Source organism: Protobothrops mucrosquamatus, unplaced genomic scaffold (genome assembly GCF_001527695.2).
Source record: "Protobothrops mucrosquamatus isolate PMUCROS unplaced genomic scaffold, P.Mucros_1.0 scaffold1317, whole genome shotgun sequence".
Classification (NCBI taxonomy): domain Eukaryota; kingdom Metazoa; phylum Chordata; class Lepidosauria; order Squamata; family Viperidae; genus Protobothrops; species Protobothrops mucrosquamatus.
Window position 1 is genome coordinate 452666 of NW_015387518.1, and position 18765 is coordinate 471430.

The 18765-nt window shown below is 40.8% G+C and overlaps 1 protein-coding gene across 1 annotated transcript in view; it reads left to right on the top strand.

Annotated features, from left to right (window-relative positions):
* The window catches only part of ZNF462 (zinc finger protein 462), an 86249-nt gene that overhangs the window by 51030 nt on the left and 16454 nt on the right, over nucleotides 1–18765 (top strand). The window contains exons 8-9 of the mRNA XM_015821370.1: nucleotides 10472–10727; nucleotides 14645–14781. Coding sequence (XP_015676856.1) covers nucleotides 10472–10727; nucleotides 14645–14781 — 393 coding nt within the window. The remainder of the gene's footprint in view (nucleotides 1–10471; nucleotides 10728–14644; nucleotides 14782–18765) is intronic.

Genomic DNA, 18765 nt, shown 5'->3' on the forward strand with positions numbered 1-18765 from the left:
CGAGCAGCGAGCGGGTACCTACTCACATGGAAGCATTCCCTCTCCCCCCCTCACCCCGCTGGGCCGCCAAGCAGGAAAGGTTGGGGACCACTGGTCTACTAGTACAGGTAGTCCTTGACTTACAACCTTTTGTATAATGGCAGTTCAAAATTACAACAGTTTCCTCTGAAAGAGCCATGACCTAAATTCACACTTAATGGTCATCGTACTGCTCCCCCTATAGTCACATGATCACACAGTTCAGGTGCTTGGCAACAATCTCACCTTTACATCCGGTTGCAGCATCCTGCGGTCACATGATTGTGATTTGCAATGTCCTGGCAAAACAACAACAACAACAACAACCCAACAAAAAAAGCGATTAGGAAAGCTGAATTCGCTTAATGACTGAGAATTTCCCCAAATTACTACTTTTTGACACTATACTTATAAGAAGCCTTCTGTTTACAATAAGAACTCTTCTTCTTAAATTGTCTATTGAACTACATACAAGAGCCTAGTTCCCTATCGATTAGCCTCTAGACTTACAGCAATTTTATATGTTTAACTGAAGTATATTAAAAGAAAGAAGGAAATTTATGATAGCTTATTACGGGGAATGTTTTGATGCTAAATGTGAGCCAAAGTAACCACAAATTGTTGGCTGTCATCTGCTTCTGCAGAGGAAATGTTAGCAGCATATTGTACTGCAATAGTATATCATCTTTGTTTCTCATATGGTAAATCCTAGAGTTTCCAGTAAAAGTATAGATACTTAATTCCTCTATTTTTTCTTAACAGATGGATTGAGCCAACATCCTGAGTATCTGTCAATATGTTTTATGTATCTCCAAATTGCAATCTGTGAGCAACATATTATTGCTTATCCCACCTTTATTACTTTATAAGTAATTCAAGATGGAGAAAATACTTACTACTTCCTCCTGTTTTCTCCCTTTGAGGTGGGTTGGGCTGAGAGAGAGTGACAAACCCAAGGACATTCAGCTGGCTTGCATGCCTCAGTCTCCTGGTTTCTAAGCCAGCTCCTTAACATGTAATAATATTCCCTTTTTACGACCCTGTAATCCCTTAATTCGGGATAGAGTTGGGGTGACTGGATGGAGCTGAGCATTTACTGGCTGGATGCCCTTCCTGACGCCACACACAGAGTTCAGAGCAGATATTTTTTCTTTGTTTGGAGAGAGAAACATCTGCCCCTACCTAGGATTGAGCTCTTGACCTTCCGAGTGGAAGGCGAGCATCTTCACCACTAGGCCACCACTCTTCTCGGACCTTAATATGTAATAATATATAATAATATATATAATTAATACAATATAGTATATAATAATAATTTATATAGCTCCTAGAATTGTCGGACGTCGAGCAGCACATTATGGTTCGTCACAGAGTCAGCCTGATATTTAGACTGGTTTTGGCATTTTGATCCACCTATCAAATTTTTCCCAAGGACTGTCCCAATAGACAGATGTTATTATCAGTCTATTTTAAAATATCATCACAGGATGCAAACAGTTCCAGATAAAGCTACCTTTTGCAATTGACTGATGGTGATTTTGTCAATGCTTATGGCGTTCATTGCTGTTATTATTATGTACACAACAGTGAAACAGTTAACTCTTTAGCTGATGTTGGCCTTCACATGCATTGAGTTATTCCCAACAACTTGGGATGTCGTAAAGTATCGGCATAGCATATGTGTGAATCCAAGCAGTGTGACCTTTTGTAATTGAGAAGTGGGGAGTGTTGTCCAAGATTTCTTGATATGGCACCCAGTGTGCCAATAACGATTAGGACCATTGTGGCTGGTTTATGTTTCTGCTTTGATTTTCAGACCTCAATATTATTATTGTGTACCTTAGAACAATGAGTAATAAAGATTAAAAAATAAATGGGAAAAAATTAAGATGTATAAACACGGGTAGAAAGATACCGAATAGTATGTGTCCTTTTGCCAGGAGTGAATATTTGTTAAAAGTAGTGAACACGAATGCAGGGATATGGAGTGCTTAATAAGCATGCATAATAAAACAAGAAGAGATAAGGTCAAAAATGAATGGATTAAATATAAAAGTTGAGTAATAATGTACAAGAGGAGCAGTATGAAAAGACAGATTGCTCGTGTAGAGAGAACGGATGTGGATTCACAAATTGTGAATGGGTCGACAAGAAGGGAAAGCCCCCCCCCCAAATTGTGATTGGGCAGAGTTTATGGGATCTCCAGAGAGAATAAGATGTCATGATTTAAGAACAAAAGGGTAACGTATGAAGCAGCATATGATTGTGGTGGTGGAAGCAAGAATAGAAAGGTATGGAAAAAAATATACAGTGAACGGTATTCGTATAAATTAGTTTGAATTATTTGTCCTTTCCTTTTTCTCAATATTTTTAAATTTTGTTTGGCTTGCTGATTCTTACTCCCTTCCTACACTTTGCATATCGCTGCTTCTCCTGAACAGGTGTAGTATGTTAACAGCTATCTATGAACAGAACTGAGCCAGCAGCTCACTATGGAGGATGTGTCTGTTTGTTCTAACACACTCTTCAGCTGGTCCAGCAAGCCTTCTACAGACTCAACACTCCTCCTTCCAACAGAATGTAGAAAAAGAAATTTAAACATCCTCATGGTCACCTTTTCTCTCTCCTCACCGATCGGAAGCGCAGCCTTTTCTGTTCAATACACTTGTGTGCCTTTGTCTTCATTCTTGGACTTCACTCCTTACTCAGATTTTGGGATGACATAATGTGTGTGTGTGTGTCTATAATCAAACTTTGCTTTCAATTTGTATCGGAGGAGCTTTCTGGTGTGTGTCGGCTTTGGCTCTCTTATTTCTGGCAGTTGGAAAAACAGACCCACCACGGAGGCATTTGGCCATGAGGTATCAGAGCTGCACCAAGGGTTTGAGAGTTTTGAGCAACCAAATGTCCCGTCACTCTTGTTTTAGGAAAAGAAGGAAGGTGGAGGACTGCCACTCTGGATATGTAACCTCTAGTCAAAACATGTGAATAAAGTTGTGGTCAGCAAAGCCTATTTTCTCTGGGCCACCTTAGACTTTGCCTTTTTCAGATTGTTCTGTTGTTATGAATTAATCCCTCCTCCCCAATCCTCTAATCCAGAGGTCCCCAACCTTTTGGGCATCAGGGACCAGTTCCGGGGAGAGAGGTTTTTCTGCAGACCAGAGGGTGCGTGGTTTTGTGTGCTGCCTGCATCCCGCGGATGGGGCTTTGCTTGTTTTGTGCGGACCGGTAGCTAGCATGCCACGGCCCAGTACTGGTCCACAGACCTGGGGTTGGGGACCCCTGCTCTAATCCATGGTATGTATTATTAAAATGGCACTTTGGGAGGGGGGGATCGTTTAAGTTACCTTATCCTATCCTAGCAAAGTCTGTTAAACATACAGTCTTTGGAGGGCTGACACCAAAGCGTAAGCATCAGTGTGCCTTACTAATTATAGACTATATCAGCAGAGAAAGAATTTCCTGGCTCTCTCTCCAAAAGTGTTGGGATCACAGCTCATGGGATTTTTAAGCAGAGGACACAATCTATGTCACTGCAGTTTTGATGCCATAATTCAGCTGAACCTTTGGCTCTGTTCCGTAATCTGTTTGGCTTCTCCCATGACTTGCCTTTTGGTTACCATATCCAACACCCCCAAAACATGTTGAGAAGGCAGATGAGCATCATAATGAATGGTAAACTTCAATTCTGGAAGTCTGGATTTTAACTCTCAACTGAATCCTGGCATTCACTGGTTATTCTTGCCTGCCTTAGCCTGGAGGGCAATTTTAGGAAAAATAGAAAGGAAACAAATCTTCCTGATATTTGAACGTGTTCTAAAGCAATGTTTTTTTTTGCTATTTGGAGCTGTACCTGCTATCTTTTTCTCTGAGAATACTTCACCTGATTAATGATACTATTAGTTCACTGTTATGACCCATTCTTATATTTTATTCAGAAGGGTGTTTTACTTTCATTCTTTCCTATAAAATACAAGTACAATATTTATTCGCCTTAAATCAGTGGTTCTCAACCTGTGGGTCGGGACCCCATTTGGGGTCGATCGACCATTTCATGGGGGTCGCCAAGCAAGGCTGTCCGCCATTTTTTTTGTCCGCCATTTTTTCCCCCTTTTCCAGCAGGTGCCTTACCTCCCTTGGGCTGGGCCAGCTGGTGGTCGGCCTGCTCCGTCTCTGCCGCTTGCCAGCTACGCCTCGGCCAGCGCAGGGGGCGGAACCACGCATGCGCGGCACTCCCGGGCAGGGAAAGTCCTTGATTTACGACCGGTTGGGTAGTCCTCGACTTACGACCGGTTTAGTCCTCAACTTATGACCGGTTGGGGTCGCGGCATTAAAAAGGTTGAGAACCACTGCCTTAAATTAACTTAGAAAAACTTTAAGAAACTGCTCATTTTCTTCAGTACTTTCAGAACGAGGCAAATGTTTACAAGGGGAAGGGTTTCAAGGAGACTTGGCCCAGCCTGAAGTCTTTTGAGACTAATCTGCAGTTCACATATGGAGATACTAAACAGAAACCTGTTTTCATACATCTTTGCTCCGGTTCCAGAGCAGAGCAAGCACTTGTGAGTTTTAAAAAGAGAGTTGTTGGTCCAGGATCTTTACTTAAGTACTCCTGGAGATAAGGTTCATCACTTGAGAGCAAAATGACGTTAGGTGCCTTATGGATCGTTAGAAATGCTTTAGTGTGGGCTGTGGTGTAATTCCAGAAATGTAGAAAATGCCATTCCAAATTAAAACATAAATGGTTCTTTCATGACTCATAAAATGCAATGCATAGGATGCTATTGTGCATATGTAAAAAGAGGCCCATGTTGCAGTATTGTACTAGACCTCAAAATGATACTTGAAATCTGACTATAAGCACCTAAATAGCAACGACATACAAAGCATGAGCATATATGAGATTTAAAAGAAACAGTAAAAGAATTGAAAAACCATCAGAACTGAAAGAACATTGACAGCTGCAGTAAATTAGTTAAATAAAATAATTTTGTCTCTTCCTAAAGGCATTGAAGTAGATCTTAGGACAGGACAGAGATCATTTGGAAAAGATAATTGGGTGGTTGGAGGAGTGTAAACATAGCAATTGTTTGTAACTGTTTAAAGCAGCCATATCTTCCTAGAAATCATGTGACTTTGCACCTGCCTCGTGATCCCAGGAAAAGATGCAGTTGCTTTCAAGAGTTGCAGCTCCATTGAATGGTGCTAGTAGATGCTACTTTCCCAGATTTTTCTGAGAAAGGCATTTGGGGTGGTGGAGCAGTGGTTAGAATGCAGTATTGCAGCTAACTCTGCCCATAGCCAGGAGTTCGATCCTGACCAGCTCAAGGTAGACTCAGCCTTCCATCCTTCTGAGATCAGTAAAATGAGGGCCCAGATTGTTGGGGGCAAAAGGCTGACTCTGTAGTAGTAGTAGTAGTAGTAGTAGTAGTAGTAGTAGTAGTAGTAGTGATGATGATGATGTTGGAAGGGAGCTTGGAGGTTATCTAGTCCAACCCCCTGCTCAGGCAGGAAACCCTATACCATTTCAAACAAATGGCTGTCCAGTCTCTTCTTTAAAACCTCCAGTGTTGGAGCATTCACAGCTTCTGGAGGCAGGTTGTTCCACTGGTTAATTGTTCTAACTGTCAGGAAGTTTCTCCTTAGTTCTAGGTTGCTTCTCTCTTTGGTTAGTTTCCATCCGTTGCTTCTTGTCCTGCCTTCAGGTGCCTTGGAGAATAGCTTGACTCCCTCTTCTTTGTGGCAGCCCCTGAGATATTGGAACACTGCTATCATGTCCCCCCTCATCCTTCTCTTCATTAAACTAGACATAGTAAACCACTTAGAGGGTACTGGAAAAACACTATAGAGCAGTATATAAGTCTAAGTGCTATTGCTGGTCAGCATGCTGTATTGAAATAGTGCTGTCTTTTCTCTCTGCCTATCTTAGATCTTTTGCTGGGAGCACATATTTTGTACTCAAGCATTTTGTATGGACCTCCCACTAAGTCCCTGTTCACTTTAGTTTCAATAGTTTTACTCTCAGATTCATAACAAGGCCAATTGCAATTTGTTCTTTTCTGGATTCTTAGATTTATAAACTCTCCCTTCTAAACAGGGATTTTACATATTCTGATTAAATGTTTCCTTAATAATTAGCAAAAGATGAAGGAAAACACTGTACAAGAGCAGAGCAAAATTTCAGGAGGAAGCTGTAAAAAAGCATTAGCTGAAAACACAAACCGGTTTAAACCTGATGTTATTTGCAGATTTGTGAGGAGGGAGTGAGGAGGGATACAGCCAAATATTGAGTTGTATACTATTGAATGCCTACTGAATATACGAAGCATGCCTTTGTGTTATCGGTAGAAATTTCCATTTTTACTGTAGGTTATCTTGGCTTACAACCATAATTGGGACTAGAATTTCTGTTATTAAGCAAAGCAGTCATTAAATGAGTCACATCTGAATTTACAAAAAAAAATTGCCATGGTTATTAAGCAAATCACTGCAGTTATTAAGTAAATCACTGCAATTTTTAAGAGACTCATGCAATCAATAAGGCTTCCCGCATTAACTTTTCTTGTTGGAAGCCGGTGATCATGTGACCCCCGAACGGTGCATCCATTGTAAATACATGCCAGTTGCTAAGCATCCAAATTTTGATCATGTGACTGTGGAGATAACCTGACAGTCCTACGTGCAAGGACCAGTCATAAGTTACTTTTTTTCCCCCAGTGCCACTGTAACTTTGAATGGTCGCTAAACAAATGCTTATAAGTCAGAGACTACCTGTGTTCCCTTTTTATCTGGAAATGGAAACTGAAGTGTTTTACGTTATATAGCGGTTTTACATATCATATATCACTCTTATTAATTCCAGGATTAAATTTTGGCAATTTAATTTTCTTTGCCTTCATTTTAAAGGAAGAAATTTAAGTGAGGCAACTAGACTTGAGGGAAGAAAGCAATGTATTAAACTGCGATTTAGACTTAAGGCCCGTTAAAATCTCTATGCAACCTTGCTTTGCCCTGTACTCGCACAATAAATAAATGAGAGAATCTAGTTTAAGGACCTGAGTTTTGCTTGTGTGAATGCCATCTAATCTATACCCCTTTGTATTACAAAGACTTAAGAAGTGTGACCTAAAACTTTCAATGTCCCAAATTTCATGTCCCAAATATCAAGGTGTGTTTTATGGTGCTGTAGAATTAAGTGTAGTGTTATGATCTAGTTGAGCAAAGATCAACTACTTAATAGCATCCAGAGCTTTCATAGTGCTTATGAGCAGAGGGAGCTATCAGAAGAACACCTGAAGGACTTCATTATGGAACGTCTGTCTAAAACCCTATATCAGGGGTAGGCAACCTTGGCTCTTTTATGACTTGTGGACTTCAACTCCCAGAATTCCTGAGTCAGCATGGCTGGTTCAGGAATTCTGAGTATTGAAGTCCAGAGGTCATAAAAGAGCCAAGGTTGCCTACCCCTGCCCTATATATTTGAATGGTTAGAAGCCGAGAAAGGTCCCGTTCAACCATTGTTATTTCTTTTTCTCCTTCATTTTTTTGTTTTGACCTTCTGTCATTCTGTAACAGTAGTTAATCGAGAAAAAATTCTTATCAGGAATTAGATAGAGCCAGTTGGCACAAGTCCACCGTAATGAATTAAAAAGTGTTGTAATTATGCTTAACAGTTTTCCCATCAAGCAAATAATGTGGTTTGTTCAAACAGATTCTGGGTTATTTCTCTCAGGACAAGCCAAGAAAAGAAGCCACAATCCATCTATAGTTTATTACCCATTCCCTGAATGAATGAAGTGCGGACTAGCAAGCTTTTTATTCATTGGTGACCTTAATAGGGTCATGCAAATCACTTTAAAGTGTTTCTTCCCTTTTGGTGATTTTACAGATTGGTTAAATATCATAAACTTAGCTTGTAGCAGTTAGACCAGTGGTTCTCAACCTGTGGGTCGGGACCCCATTTGGGGTCAATCGACCATTTCACGGGGGTCGCCAAGCAAGGCTGTCCGCCATTTTTTTTGTCCGCCATTTTTTCCCCCTTTTCCGGTGGGTGCCTTACCTCCCTTGGGCTGGGCCAGCTGGTGGTCGTCCTGCTCCGTCTCTGCCGCTTGCCAGCTACGCCTCGGCCGGCGCAGGGGGCGGAACCACGCATGCGCGGCGCTCCCGGGCAGGGAAAGTTCTCAACTTACGACCGGTTGGGTAGTCCTTGACTTACGACCGGTTTAGTCCTCGACTTACGACCGGTTTAGTCCTCGACTTACGACCGGTTGGGGTCGCGGCATTAAAAAGGTTGAGAACCACTGAGTTAGACACATCTCCCCATTACTTCAGATTGTAATTTTATAATTCCTCCTTTTGTTTTCCACTTTTGTTTGCTTCAATTAAAAGTCCTTTTTGTTTGTGGTTATATTGATTTGACTAAACTTGATTGCTTGACATTCAGCTTAGAGTTCTAAAGGATGAAGTTTCTAAATCTCTTATCTTTCTCTTTTTGGAAGTTGTGGTATTTTTGATCAGCCCTTGTAGCCTCCCACCTTAATTATATCTATATTCCCACCTACAGCATATACTTTATAAATAAAGCTTGCTTGCTGATACTGCGTAGACCTTTTCACTTCCTCATTGGAGTAAAATTTGCAAAAAAAATACATTTCATGATGGGATATTCCCTTTAGTGAATCTGCAATAAGACAGATGTTTTCCCTGCTGCAGGCGGAAGCTACTTCGTTTTCAATCTACGTACAGTATTTTCCATTCTTGCATATTATTTCATACAGGAAATCTTCAACTTACAGCCCCGGTTGGAACCAGAATGTTCATTGCTAAGCAAGGCAGTTGTTAAGGGAGCCGTGCATAATTTTATGACCATTTTTGCCACGGTTGTTAAGTGAATCACTGCAGCTGTTAAGTGAATTGCGCAGTTATTAAGCAAATGCAGCTTTCCCCATTGACTTCGCTCATCAGAAGTTAGCTGGGAAGGTTCAAATGGAAATCGCATGACTCCAGGATGCTGCAACCATCGTAAACAAAATGCCTGTTGCCAAGCGATCAAGTTTCGATCATGTGACTGCGATGCATGCACCGGTTGTAAGTCACCTTTTTGGTGCTGCTGTAGCTTCTGATGGTCACTAAATGAACAGTTGTAAGTCAAGGACTACCTGTAAAGACAGGGCACCCAGATCTAGGCTGCCAGGATTGATCTTATCATTCAATGGCAAGAAAGATACAGAAAATGCTGGAAAAACTCCTAACTCTTTCCTTCTATCTAATGACCATCCTCATTTTTTGCAGCCCAGATCCAGTATCCCTAAAAGAAAACGTACATGTCCATACTTTAAAAAAGCATTATATTATGTGTACTTGGACCTTCCTTTTGGTAACAACTAGACCAGGGGTAGGTAACCTTGGCTCTTTTATGACTCGTGAACTTCAACTCCCAGAATTCCTGAGCCAGCATGGCTCAGCTTGGAAACCTCTCCCTTTCCCCTCAGCATGGCTGGCTCAGGAATTCTGGAAGTTGAAGTCCACGAGTCATAAAAGAGCCAAGGTTACCTAAAAAAAAGGGGGAGGGACATCTAAAGAAAATTCTAATTTCCACCTGAAAGCTAAGTTATGAGGCAGTATTCTGCATGTTTTAGGTTCTGCGCCATGCCTGGTAGAATTATCTGGGCTAAAACCAGCAACTTCAACCCAAAAATAAACTTGAAGCAAATAATGTTAATACTAGCATAAACAGTTCCAGATTACAATGTGGCTGCAATAATCTTTAGTATTTCAGTAGGTGGCAGCACTCGGCTGATCTCATCTATGTTTTGAAGCTAAGCCAGGTTGGACTTGGTTAGCATGTGGAGTACTTAGAAAATCCCAGGGCTTTAGGCTAGATCGAAAGTTGAAAGAACATCCCAACAGAAGGCAACGATAAACTATTTCTTTTTTTTTACTGCTGCCAAGAACACTCTATAACCATGAGTCAAACTCAACTTGAAAGAGGCTCCATCTTTTTGATTTGCCCTAATGATAGTTTCCAGATCTACTTCCAAGAGCACGTTCATTTTTAATACACTGAAATAGGCAACTCTGTTTATTATAATGTGGATAAAGATGGACACCCACACAGCTGGCTCATGAGTTGAAGTTGATAAAATTCACTGTGTGCTACTCCTCATATTACATACTGTACTTTACATTTAAAAGTATGTTTAAACACCTTTTTCGACCCAGTTTGCCCAAGCAGCAAATGAATACAATAAAATCATAATGTGGACTGTCAACTAGGTTAAAACAATAAATCAACCTATAGGAACCAACTTTCCTAGAACCAAATAAAAAAAATTAGCAGAGCAGTGTTGATCCAGCGTTGCAGTTAAATTACAACTCAGTTCCTTCTTTGTCCTTCTTCCTTCTCTCCCCTTTTTGATGTTAATGTTAAACAGGTTTTTACTTTCCCTTGCAGATTCTTCCTATTCAGAACCTCCAGATGTCCAGCAACAACTGAATCACTATCAGTCAGCAGCCTTGGCAAGGAACAATAACAACATTAGCCCCGTCCCACTTTCTGGAGGAGACCAGAAAGCTGAAGCCATCCTTAACTGTGAATTTTGTGAATTCACTTCGGGTTACATTCAAAGCATTCGGCGTCATTATCGTGACAAACATGGAGGGAAGAAGTTATTCAAGTGCAAAGACTGTTCCTTTTACACCGGCTTTAAGTAAGTTGCTACATTGGAGAGCTAAGGGTTGTTCTGTTGCCAATTAAGCAGCTATTCATTTAATCCTGGCAATTTGTGATGGTCTGTTGGAATGACCTTGGGAGACAGGAGGAAGAACTGCAATCTAGACAACATTCTGGTAAGTGAGTCCAAAGCAGGGATATGTCAAGGATGAAACTTTGGCAGTTACGTGCCTTTGTGTCTCAACTTGCCGTTAGATTAAAGGGGGGAGGTTAAATAGAGAAACAAGAGTCTGAAACCTTTTCAAGGACACCAGTATAGGTGTGGATTTGAAGCAGACGGTTTCCATAACAAAGTGAACTTGTTTATATGGACTAAGTAAGATGTTGAGGGTTTGGCTGGGAAAATTATTGTTTAAGTCTATGAATTGGTGTTGGAACCTCAGAGTTAGTTTTGCTTCAACATTACCGTGCAGTATATTCAATAAACAAGTAAGATTTTCGGAGGCGGAATGAACCTGGAGTTTTATTTTGATTCTCGGGCTGGATGTTGACAGGATAGGCTGGAGAAAGCATGTCAGAAGGGAGACTGACTCTAGTCTTCAGGAGAGTAAAAAAGAGAGAGATTTTCAGACTTGCAAAATTCTATTACTCTAGATCAGGGGCTGGCTCAGGAATTCTGGGAGTTGAAGTCCACGAGTCATAAAAGAGCCAAGGTTGACTACCCCTGCTCTAGATAAAGGTAGTGTAAGTGCTCTTGAGTTGGTGCTTCTTCTCTGGACTACCTGAAGGGCTGACACAATTTATGTCAGTAGACCTGCATTTCCTATATTTCTGTATTGTGGCTTAAGCTTCCATATCTTGATGTTTATGTCCTATTTACACAGTGGGGAAAAAGCATCTTGTACTAAATACTGCAAACTCACCCACTTATTAGCAGTACTAAGATATAACATGCTTCTAAGTCTTTGTCGTGGAAAAGTAGATGAAAATATTTGCTTTATTGTACAGGCCAATAAATATCAGCTCAGAACGATATCACTGGATTCACTCCTAGATCAGTGACTACAGGATTGCAGTCTCAGTTTTAGAGTTTGAGACAAGATGGTAGAAATGAGTAAGGGAACTGTAACCTATATCGCTAGAAATGCCTACAAAAATTTGAACACTTAATCCAGGGGTCTTCAAACTTGGCCCTTTTATGACTTGTGGACTTCAACTCCCAGAATTCCTCAGTCAGGCACGCTGGCTGAGGAATTCTGGGAATTGAAGTCCACAAAAGCCAGGTTTGAAGACCCCTGACTTAATCCAATAGACTACATATTGTTCGAATTATAACTTCACTGTTTCCCATGTGAAGTGAAGTGTGGGAAACAGCAAGCTCCTTTCTCCTGAAATCCACTTTGTCATTGAGGAAGTTGATCCTGTAAGGCAGTGGTTCTCAACCTTTTTAATGCTGTGACCCCAACCGGTCGTAAGTCGAGGACTAAACCGGTCGTAAGTCGAGGACTAAACCCGTCGTAAGTCGAGGACTAAACCCGTCGTAAGTCGAGGACTACCCAACCGGTCGTAAGTCGAGGACTTTCCCTGCCCGGGAGCGCCGCACATGCGTGGTTCCGCCCCCTGCGCCGGCTGAGGCGTAGCTGGGAAGCGGCAGAGACGGAGCAGGCCGACTACCAGCTGGCCCAGCCCAAGGGAGGTAAGGCACCCGCTGGAAAAGGGGGAAAAAATGGCGGACAAAAAAAATGGCGGACAAAAAAAATGGCGGACAGCCTTGCTTGGCGACCCCCGTGAAATGGTCGATCGACCCCAAATGGGGTCCCGACCCACAGGTTGAGAACCACTGCTGTAAGGGCTGTTTCCCCTCAAAACTTTCAAGTGTCTTTAAATAGTTGTGATTGTTATGTAGGGTCCTTGGGATAGTTCTGTCTGTAATCCAGGGGAACAATCCAGTGGGCAGCCCAAGCTGCAAAGGGCTATGTGCTTATGGGTAATTGGATAAACATCTCTATCAGCTGAAATATGCATAGGACAGAAAATGGGTGAAAACCTATTGGTGTGTGAAGTGTGCACAATTTTGCCAACAGCTGCATAGGCTATTCTCCTGTGGTCTTCACTCTTAACGTGGTCTTCACTCTGCCACACAAAGATTGCGGTTGTGTCATGTAGAAATAGCCTCGGCGCTGACCGTGCTGCACTTGTACATTTGCAGCTTCAGTAAAGTTATGTGTGCATAGGCTGAGAGGGACTGTGCAAAACACAGCTCTTCCAGCAGCGCTTTGCCTTATCTCTTTAGTTAAAGTTGACATTTGGCCTGAAGGGAGAAGAATTTAGAAACCTGCCTTGGGGAATATAATAGTGAGTTCTTATTGACTTCCTGCAGGGTTCTGCAGTCAGCAAAATCTTCCTTCTCTGAAGTTTTGAATTCCCTAAAGTTGATTTTTAATGCTTTTCAAAAGAAACTTCACAAATGGTTCCTGGAGTTTTCGGATAAAAACTTTGAAAATGGAGTTACACTCTACTTTGTGTGTGTCCTTTGGAAAGAACGATGTATTATATAATTTATATGATCTTGCAGTTACTTTTGCAAGAATAGATCCTAGTTCAGATACAGGCTGCGTACAAAGTACTGGGTAATCCATACTTTGAGAAGAACATTTTCTGCATCCCGACACTTTTTTGTGCATAAACACACATTGACAACCACGTGAGGTATGTACGGATATCTCAGTCGGGGGATGTGGGTTTCCCATTCTGTTTGGATGGATGGATTGATATTATGAGTTAGTGGATAAGTTTCCTATTTCGAGATGAATTCCTTTATTTCCTTAAAATGCCTTTCTATGGCCATACTGTACATACCCAACCTGTTCCCTTTGGAATACATGCTGGTTATCTATACATGCTTTAAATACATTTGAAATTGGAGCCAGTGTAACATTGATCTATTCCAGGGGTAGGCAACCTTAGCTCTTTTATGACTCGTGGACTTCAACTCCCAGAATTCCTGAGCCAGCATGGCTCAGCTTGGAAACCTCTCCCTTTCCCCTCAGCAGGGCTGGCTCAGGAATTCTGGGAGTCATAAAAGAGCCAAGGTTGCCTACCCCTGATCTAGGGAGTACAGGTAGTCCTCAACTTACAACAGTTCATTTAGTGACCGTTCAGTGTTACAACGGCACTGGAAAACACGATTTATGACCTTTTTTCACAGTTACGACCTTTGCAAGCATCCCGATGATCACGTGATCAAAATTCAGGTGCTTGGTTCATGTTTATGACGATTGCAGTGTCCCAGGGTCATGTGATCACCTTTTGTGACCTTCTCAGAAGAAAAGTCAATGGGGAAGCCAGATTCACTTAACAGCCAGGTTACTAACTTATCAACTGCAATGATTCACTTAACAACTGCGACAAGAAAGGTTGTAAAATGGGACAAAACTCACCTAACAAATGCCTCACTTAACAACAGAAATTGTGGTCGTAAGTCAAGGACTACCTGTATTCAAATGTTCATTAACATAATCCTAATTAGGCTTAATCTGTATTAATATTGGTTAACACAACATTTATTCCTACCTTAAAAAAAGGGAGCAAAGAGATCAAGTAAAAATGTGGCTGAATTCATTCATCAGCTAAGCTATAGTTTACGGTCATTTTGGTTTGGTGAATAAAAAAAAGATAATTGTACTAAGCCATAAACCATGGTTTACAAAATAATGTCTGAGTTGACACAAACCATTATTGTTTAATTTGAGTCAGACCTAGCTTTTATTTGTATCAGTTCCTGGGAACACTAAAACCCTCTGTTCCTTACGTCGGAGAAATTTGTCTTGACAAATTTGTATAGCCTGCCTCTAAATGTTGATATCTATAGCTTCTGTCACACAAAAAATATTACTCAAAGGTTAAGCTTCTCCCCACTTATCTGAGCTTGTGTACTACTCTTTGTGTTTGTAGATCTGCTTTTACTATGCATGTGGAAGCGGGGCATTCAGCAGTTCCAGAGGAAGGACCCAAAGATCTCCGTTGTCCTCTCTGTCTCTACCACACCAAATATAAACGGAACATGATTGACCATATTGTCCTTCATAGAGGTAAAGAACTTTACAAGAATGTATCAGTGACCTTCCAAGGTCTTTGCGTGTGGCTCCTCATTACTCACTGGAAAACATGGTGCCTAGGAGAGTACAAGAATTGCAACATCCACGATCGCTTGTCAACTTTTCAGCATGCAGATAATATAGGGAGGGCATAAGCACGTGGCTTAAAGCTGTTGGTTTTTTTTTGATGCTCTAGATCAGAGGTGGGGAACGATGGCCCCTGTATGGCTTGTGGACTTCAATTCCCAGAATTCCTGAGCCAGTATGGCTGGCTCAGGAATTCTGGGAGTTGTTCAGGTGTTCATTAAACCGACCGAGTCCTTAAGACCCTCAACTTCAGGTGTTCATTATCCCGACCGAGTCCTTAAGACCCTCAACTTCAGGTGTTAAGTATTTTCCTGGTAGCAAAGGGGTGAGGACGAGATCTAGGAGGAGACTGATAGTAACGATTTTCGGTAAGACTCTGTCCTTAGTGTACCTTTGTATTATAAAAAAAAAAAAAAACCTAAAAAAGCTTCCAAAACCCTCATTGGAAGTCTAGAAATGAAAGAAGGCCATTGTGGCTACCAGCCTTCAAAAGGGTGCTTATTCATGGGATATATAGAAATGTGCAGAAGAAGAAGTAAACCTGATTTGCTGCCATCCGTAACTCAATGCTTGCCACATTTGTACTTGCGACGAAGACTGTCATTATAAGCTCTGTGGATGTGTGCCTACAATAGAAATGCTCACACGATCCTGGTTCCCGTACCACCTTAGGCCTAGGTTGTCTTTCTCTGCCTGGCATCAGATCTTACCTAGTCTTTACAGTGTTGGAAGCATTTAGCATGCTGAAAAGGCAAAATAATATCTGATTCTCTTGGCTACAGATTTATATGCTCTAAAAAGACAGCTGCTTAGAGTCCTCTTGGCTGGGAACCTTGCCCATAGTTATCAGCCTTGATGCTTTGAGATGGTCTGTTGGCTATCGAAACCACATATCCATGTGTTGGGGTGGAATTCTGCCTTATTGCATGCTGAGCAGCGTTCCTCAGCAGGGTAGTGGCACCGAAGCAATGAGTAGCATGTGCCATCTCTCCAGGGGAAGATATTTTTCCTTTTTTGTGTTTCTGTTTGCAACTTACACGGTGGCTTGCCACTTCTTTTTAAGCTTCTGCTGCTTCTGAGAATTTGAACGGGGGAGGCAGGAGAAAGCCAGAGCTTCTTCTGTAGTCATTTTCTCTGAATGTAGGGGAAGATCAGACTAATGACTTTGACAGATGCCCTTTTGATAGCCTCCCCCCAAAAAAGGGGGGGATCTCTTTGGTGTTCAGATGCATGCAGCAGAATCCTGAAGCAGAAGTTAAGGAAACAGTTGCTGTTCCAGTTGCTTTAGGCCTGTGGGAGTTACGGGGCCGTGTAGCCTGATCCTGTTGGTCTTCCATGTTTGCAAAAAGGCTTTTGAAGATTAAGTGTGGGATTTGGAGAAAGGGGGAAAATAGGAATATGAATTAGAACCAGAACGATACAACTTGCTGTTGCCAATTTGCTATAGCCAACTCACTACAGCCAATTCGCCACGGCCCACTCGCTGTGGTCAACTTCCCCTGACCAACTCGCCAAGGGACAATTCGCCGTGGCCAACTGGCCACGGGACAACTGGCAGCAGGACAATTCAACAATTCAATTTACTTTATTAAAACAATTTAAAGGTTATTTTAATTTTTGTCATTCAGATTTCATTTTTGTCCTCCCTTTTGCATCCTTTCTTTAATGATTCGAATTCATTGATATTGGTGTAATTCTTGCCCCACGGCGAGTTGTCCCATAGCAGGTTAGGCGGGGCGAGTGGTCATAGGCCCAATTGGAACCAGTGTTGGGTTTGTGTTATGCGCGCTGAAATGCAGATCCTGTGCAGCTCCTGTTCACCTTTTCTGCTGTTTCTATGAAGAATATGTTTCTTAAGAAACTCTTGAATTACAAATATGTATGAATGGAATAAGACAATTTGGTGCAGAGGTGAAAGGGCTCAGACTAGTAACAAAGAGATGGAATTCCAGTCCTGCTTTAGATATTAACCGAGTGATTTTTTGTGACTTTCCATAACATTCTCAGCCTTCAGAAGAAGGCAACAGGAAACAACTTCTAAAATTATTTTCAGGAAAACATCATAGGCTCGTCCAAACATTGGCCAAGAGTCACCTTTGACTCAAAAAGACAAAAGTGAAATAAGTCCTATTTTTTCCCGTGAACAATGAATCTTTTAGCTAAAAAATATTCTTAATCACTCAGAAGCAAGAGTAGCGAAGGGTATATTGACCTGCTGAAGTGAGCATATTGCCAACAACAAGGTCTTCCTTGTGATCATCTTCTTAAGCTTCTCCCTCCTGTTATGGAGATGCCACCAAATTCTCCCATTGTTGGGGTATATATGTGTGTTTGCAGAATGAGGTTTTTATTATTTATTTATTTATTTATTCATTTATGGCATTTTTATATTTTTCTACTTCCGAGGCTCTAGGGGGTTAACATATACTTAAGCAAGGCATAAACATTTAAAAATTAAGTAGAGAATAAAATTAACACAATATTGAGAGGGAGAAAATGTGCTAGATTTCACTTGGTTTTGGCTAACTATTTAGTCAATGTCATCAGAATTAAAAAAAAATATATTAAGGATACTTTAAACTAAGTACAGTAAGTCTTTAGATGGAAATCACTAGCAGTTGCATTCTATAGTGTGTTGCTATATTAGCACTACAGGATCGTGATCCTGGCAGATCTAGATGTGAAGGAAAGCATAGGGTTTCCCTTTGTATCATAAAAAATCCTGAAAAATGTTCTTTTAGTAATCATTGTACTTGGCGTGAAAACAAGCAGGCTAGGCTGTCTTTATTAGCAAACTAACAAAATACTATCCAACGTTGTTTTATAGTATAGTGTTGATCAATACTAATTATAGTACAGGAAAAACTGATGTCATAATACTTAAATGAATATGATGAAGAAATAGACAAAAAAAAAGCAAAATATTTTTTTTTTAAAAAAAAACCTCAGAATCCAAGTTAGCTATATTCAACTTTACTAGTTTAGAAAGAATTGGCAAATGGGTGGAACTCTGAATCCACATAAGCATTTTTCCACCCATTTGTCAATTCTTTCTAAATTAGTAAAGTTGAATATAGCTAACTTGGATTCTGAGGTTTTTTTTAAAAAAAAATATTTGGCTTTTTTTGTCTATTTTTGTCTATTTCTTCATCATATTCATCTCTCCAAAAAATCTTTTCCTATGAAATCTTTTAGATGGCTTAGGAATTCTGGGAGTTGAAGTCCACGAGTCATAAAAGAGCCAAGGTTGCCTACCCCTGGGCTAGTCCATGGACTGGATGACTAATACAGCCTCTGGATTCTAATTTGTCAGTCATCTCTAATATTTGTTTTACTCAAATTAACTTTTTCCTGGGCAATGTTCTGAGTTCAATTAGCGTGGCCACTAAATACTAAATCCCAATTTTGCCCGACAGATCTCATGTAGGTGTGAAAGCCTACATCAATATCTGACTTCCGTTTTTTTGCTGCCAGTCAAGCCATGTTTGATTGAATGTTTGAAGCTTTAATTAGAAACTTTTCCCAAACAGTAGCACTCGTGATAATAATTTCATTGGAAATTCAAACAAGGAAGCTTGCTCAGAAGCTTGCTCATTCAGGTAGCATCACCAAAAAGCAAGCATTATCTGTTATTTCACATGAAATCCATTAGCACCTGGCGTTCAGATTTTATCAACAAAAACGAAAGTTTGTTGTATCTGATTCTCTCACAAAATACAGAGGACATTGAGGTTTAGTTACGATCTACATTAGCATTAGACAAAGTGGGTCTCAGTTTGTGATCTATTGGTCGGGATTCACTTGAGTGCTTCAGAAGATCTTTTTTGCTTTACCCTTTCTTATCTTTTTCTTAGTTTGCACTAGTTTTTCATCTTAACAGGTAGTCCTCGT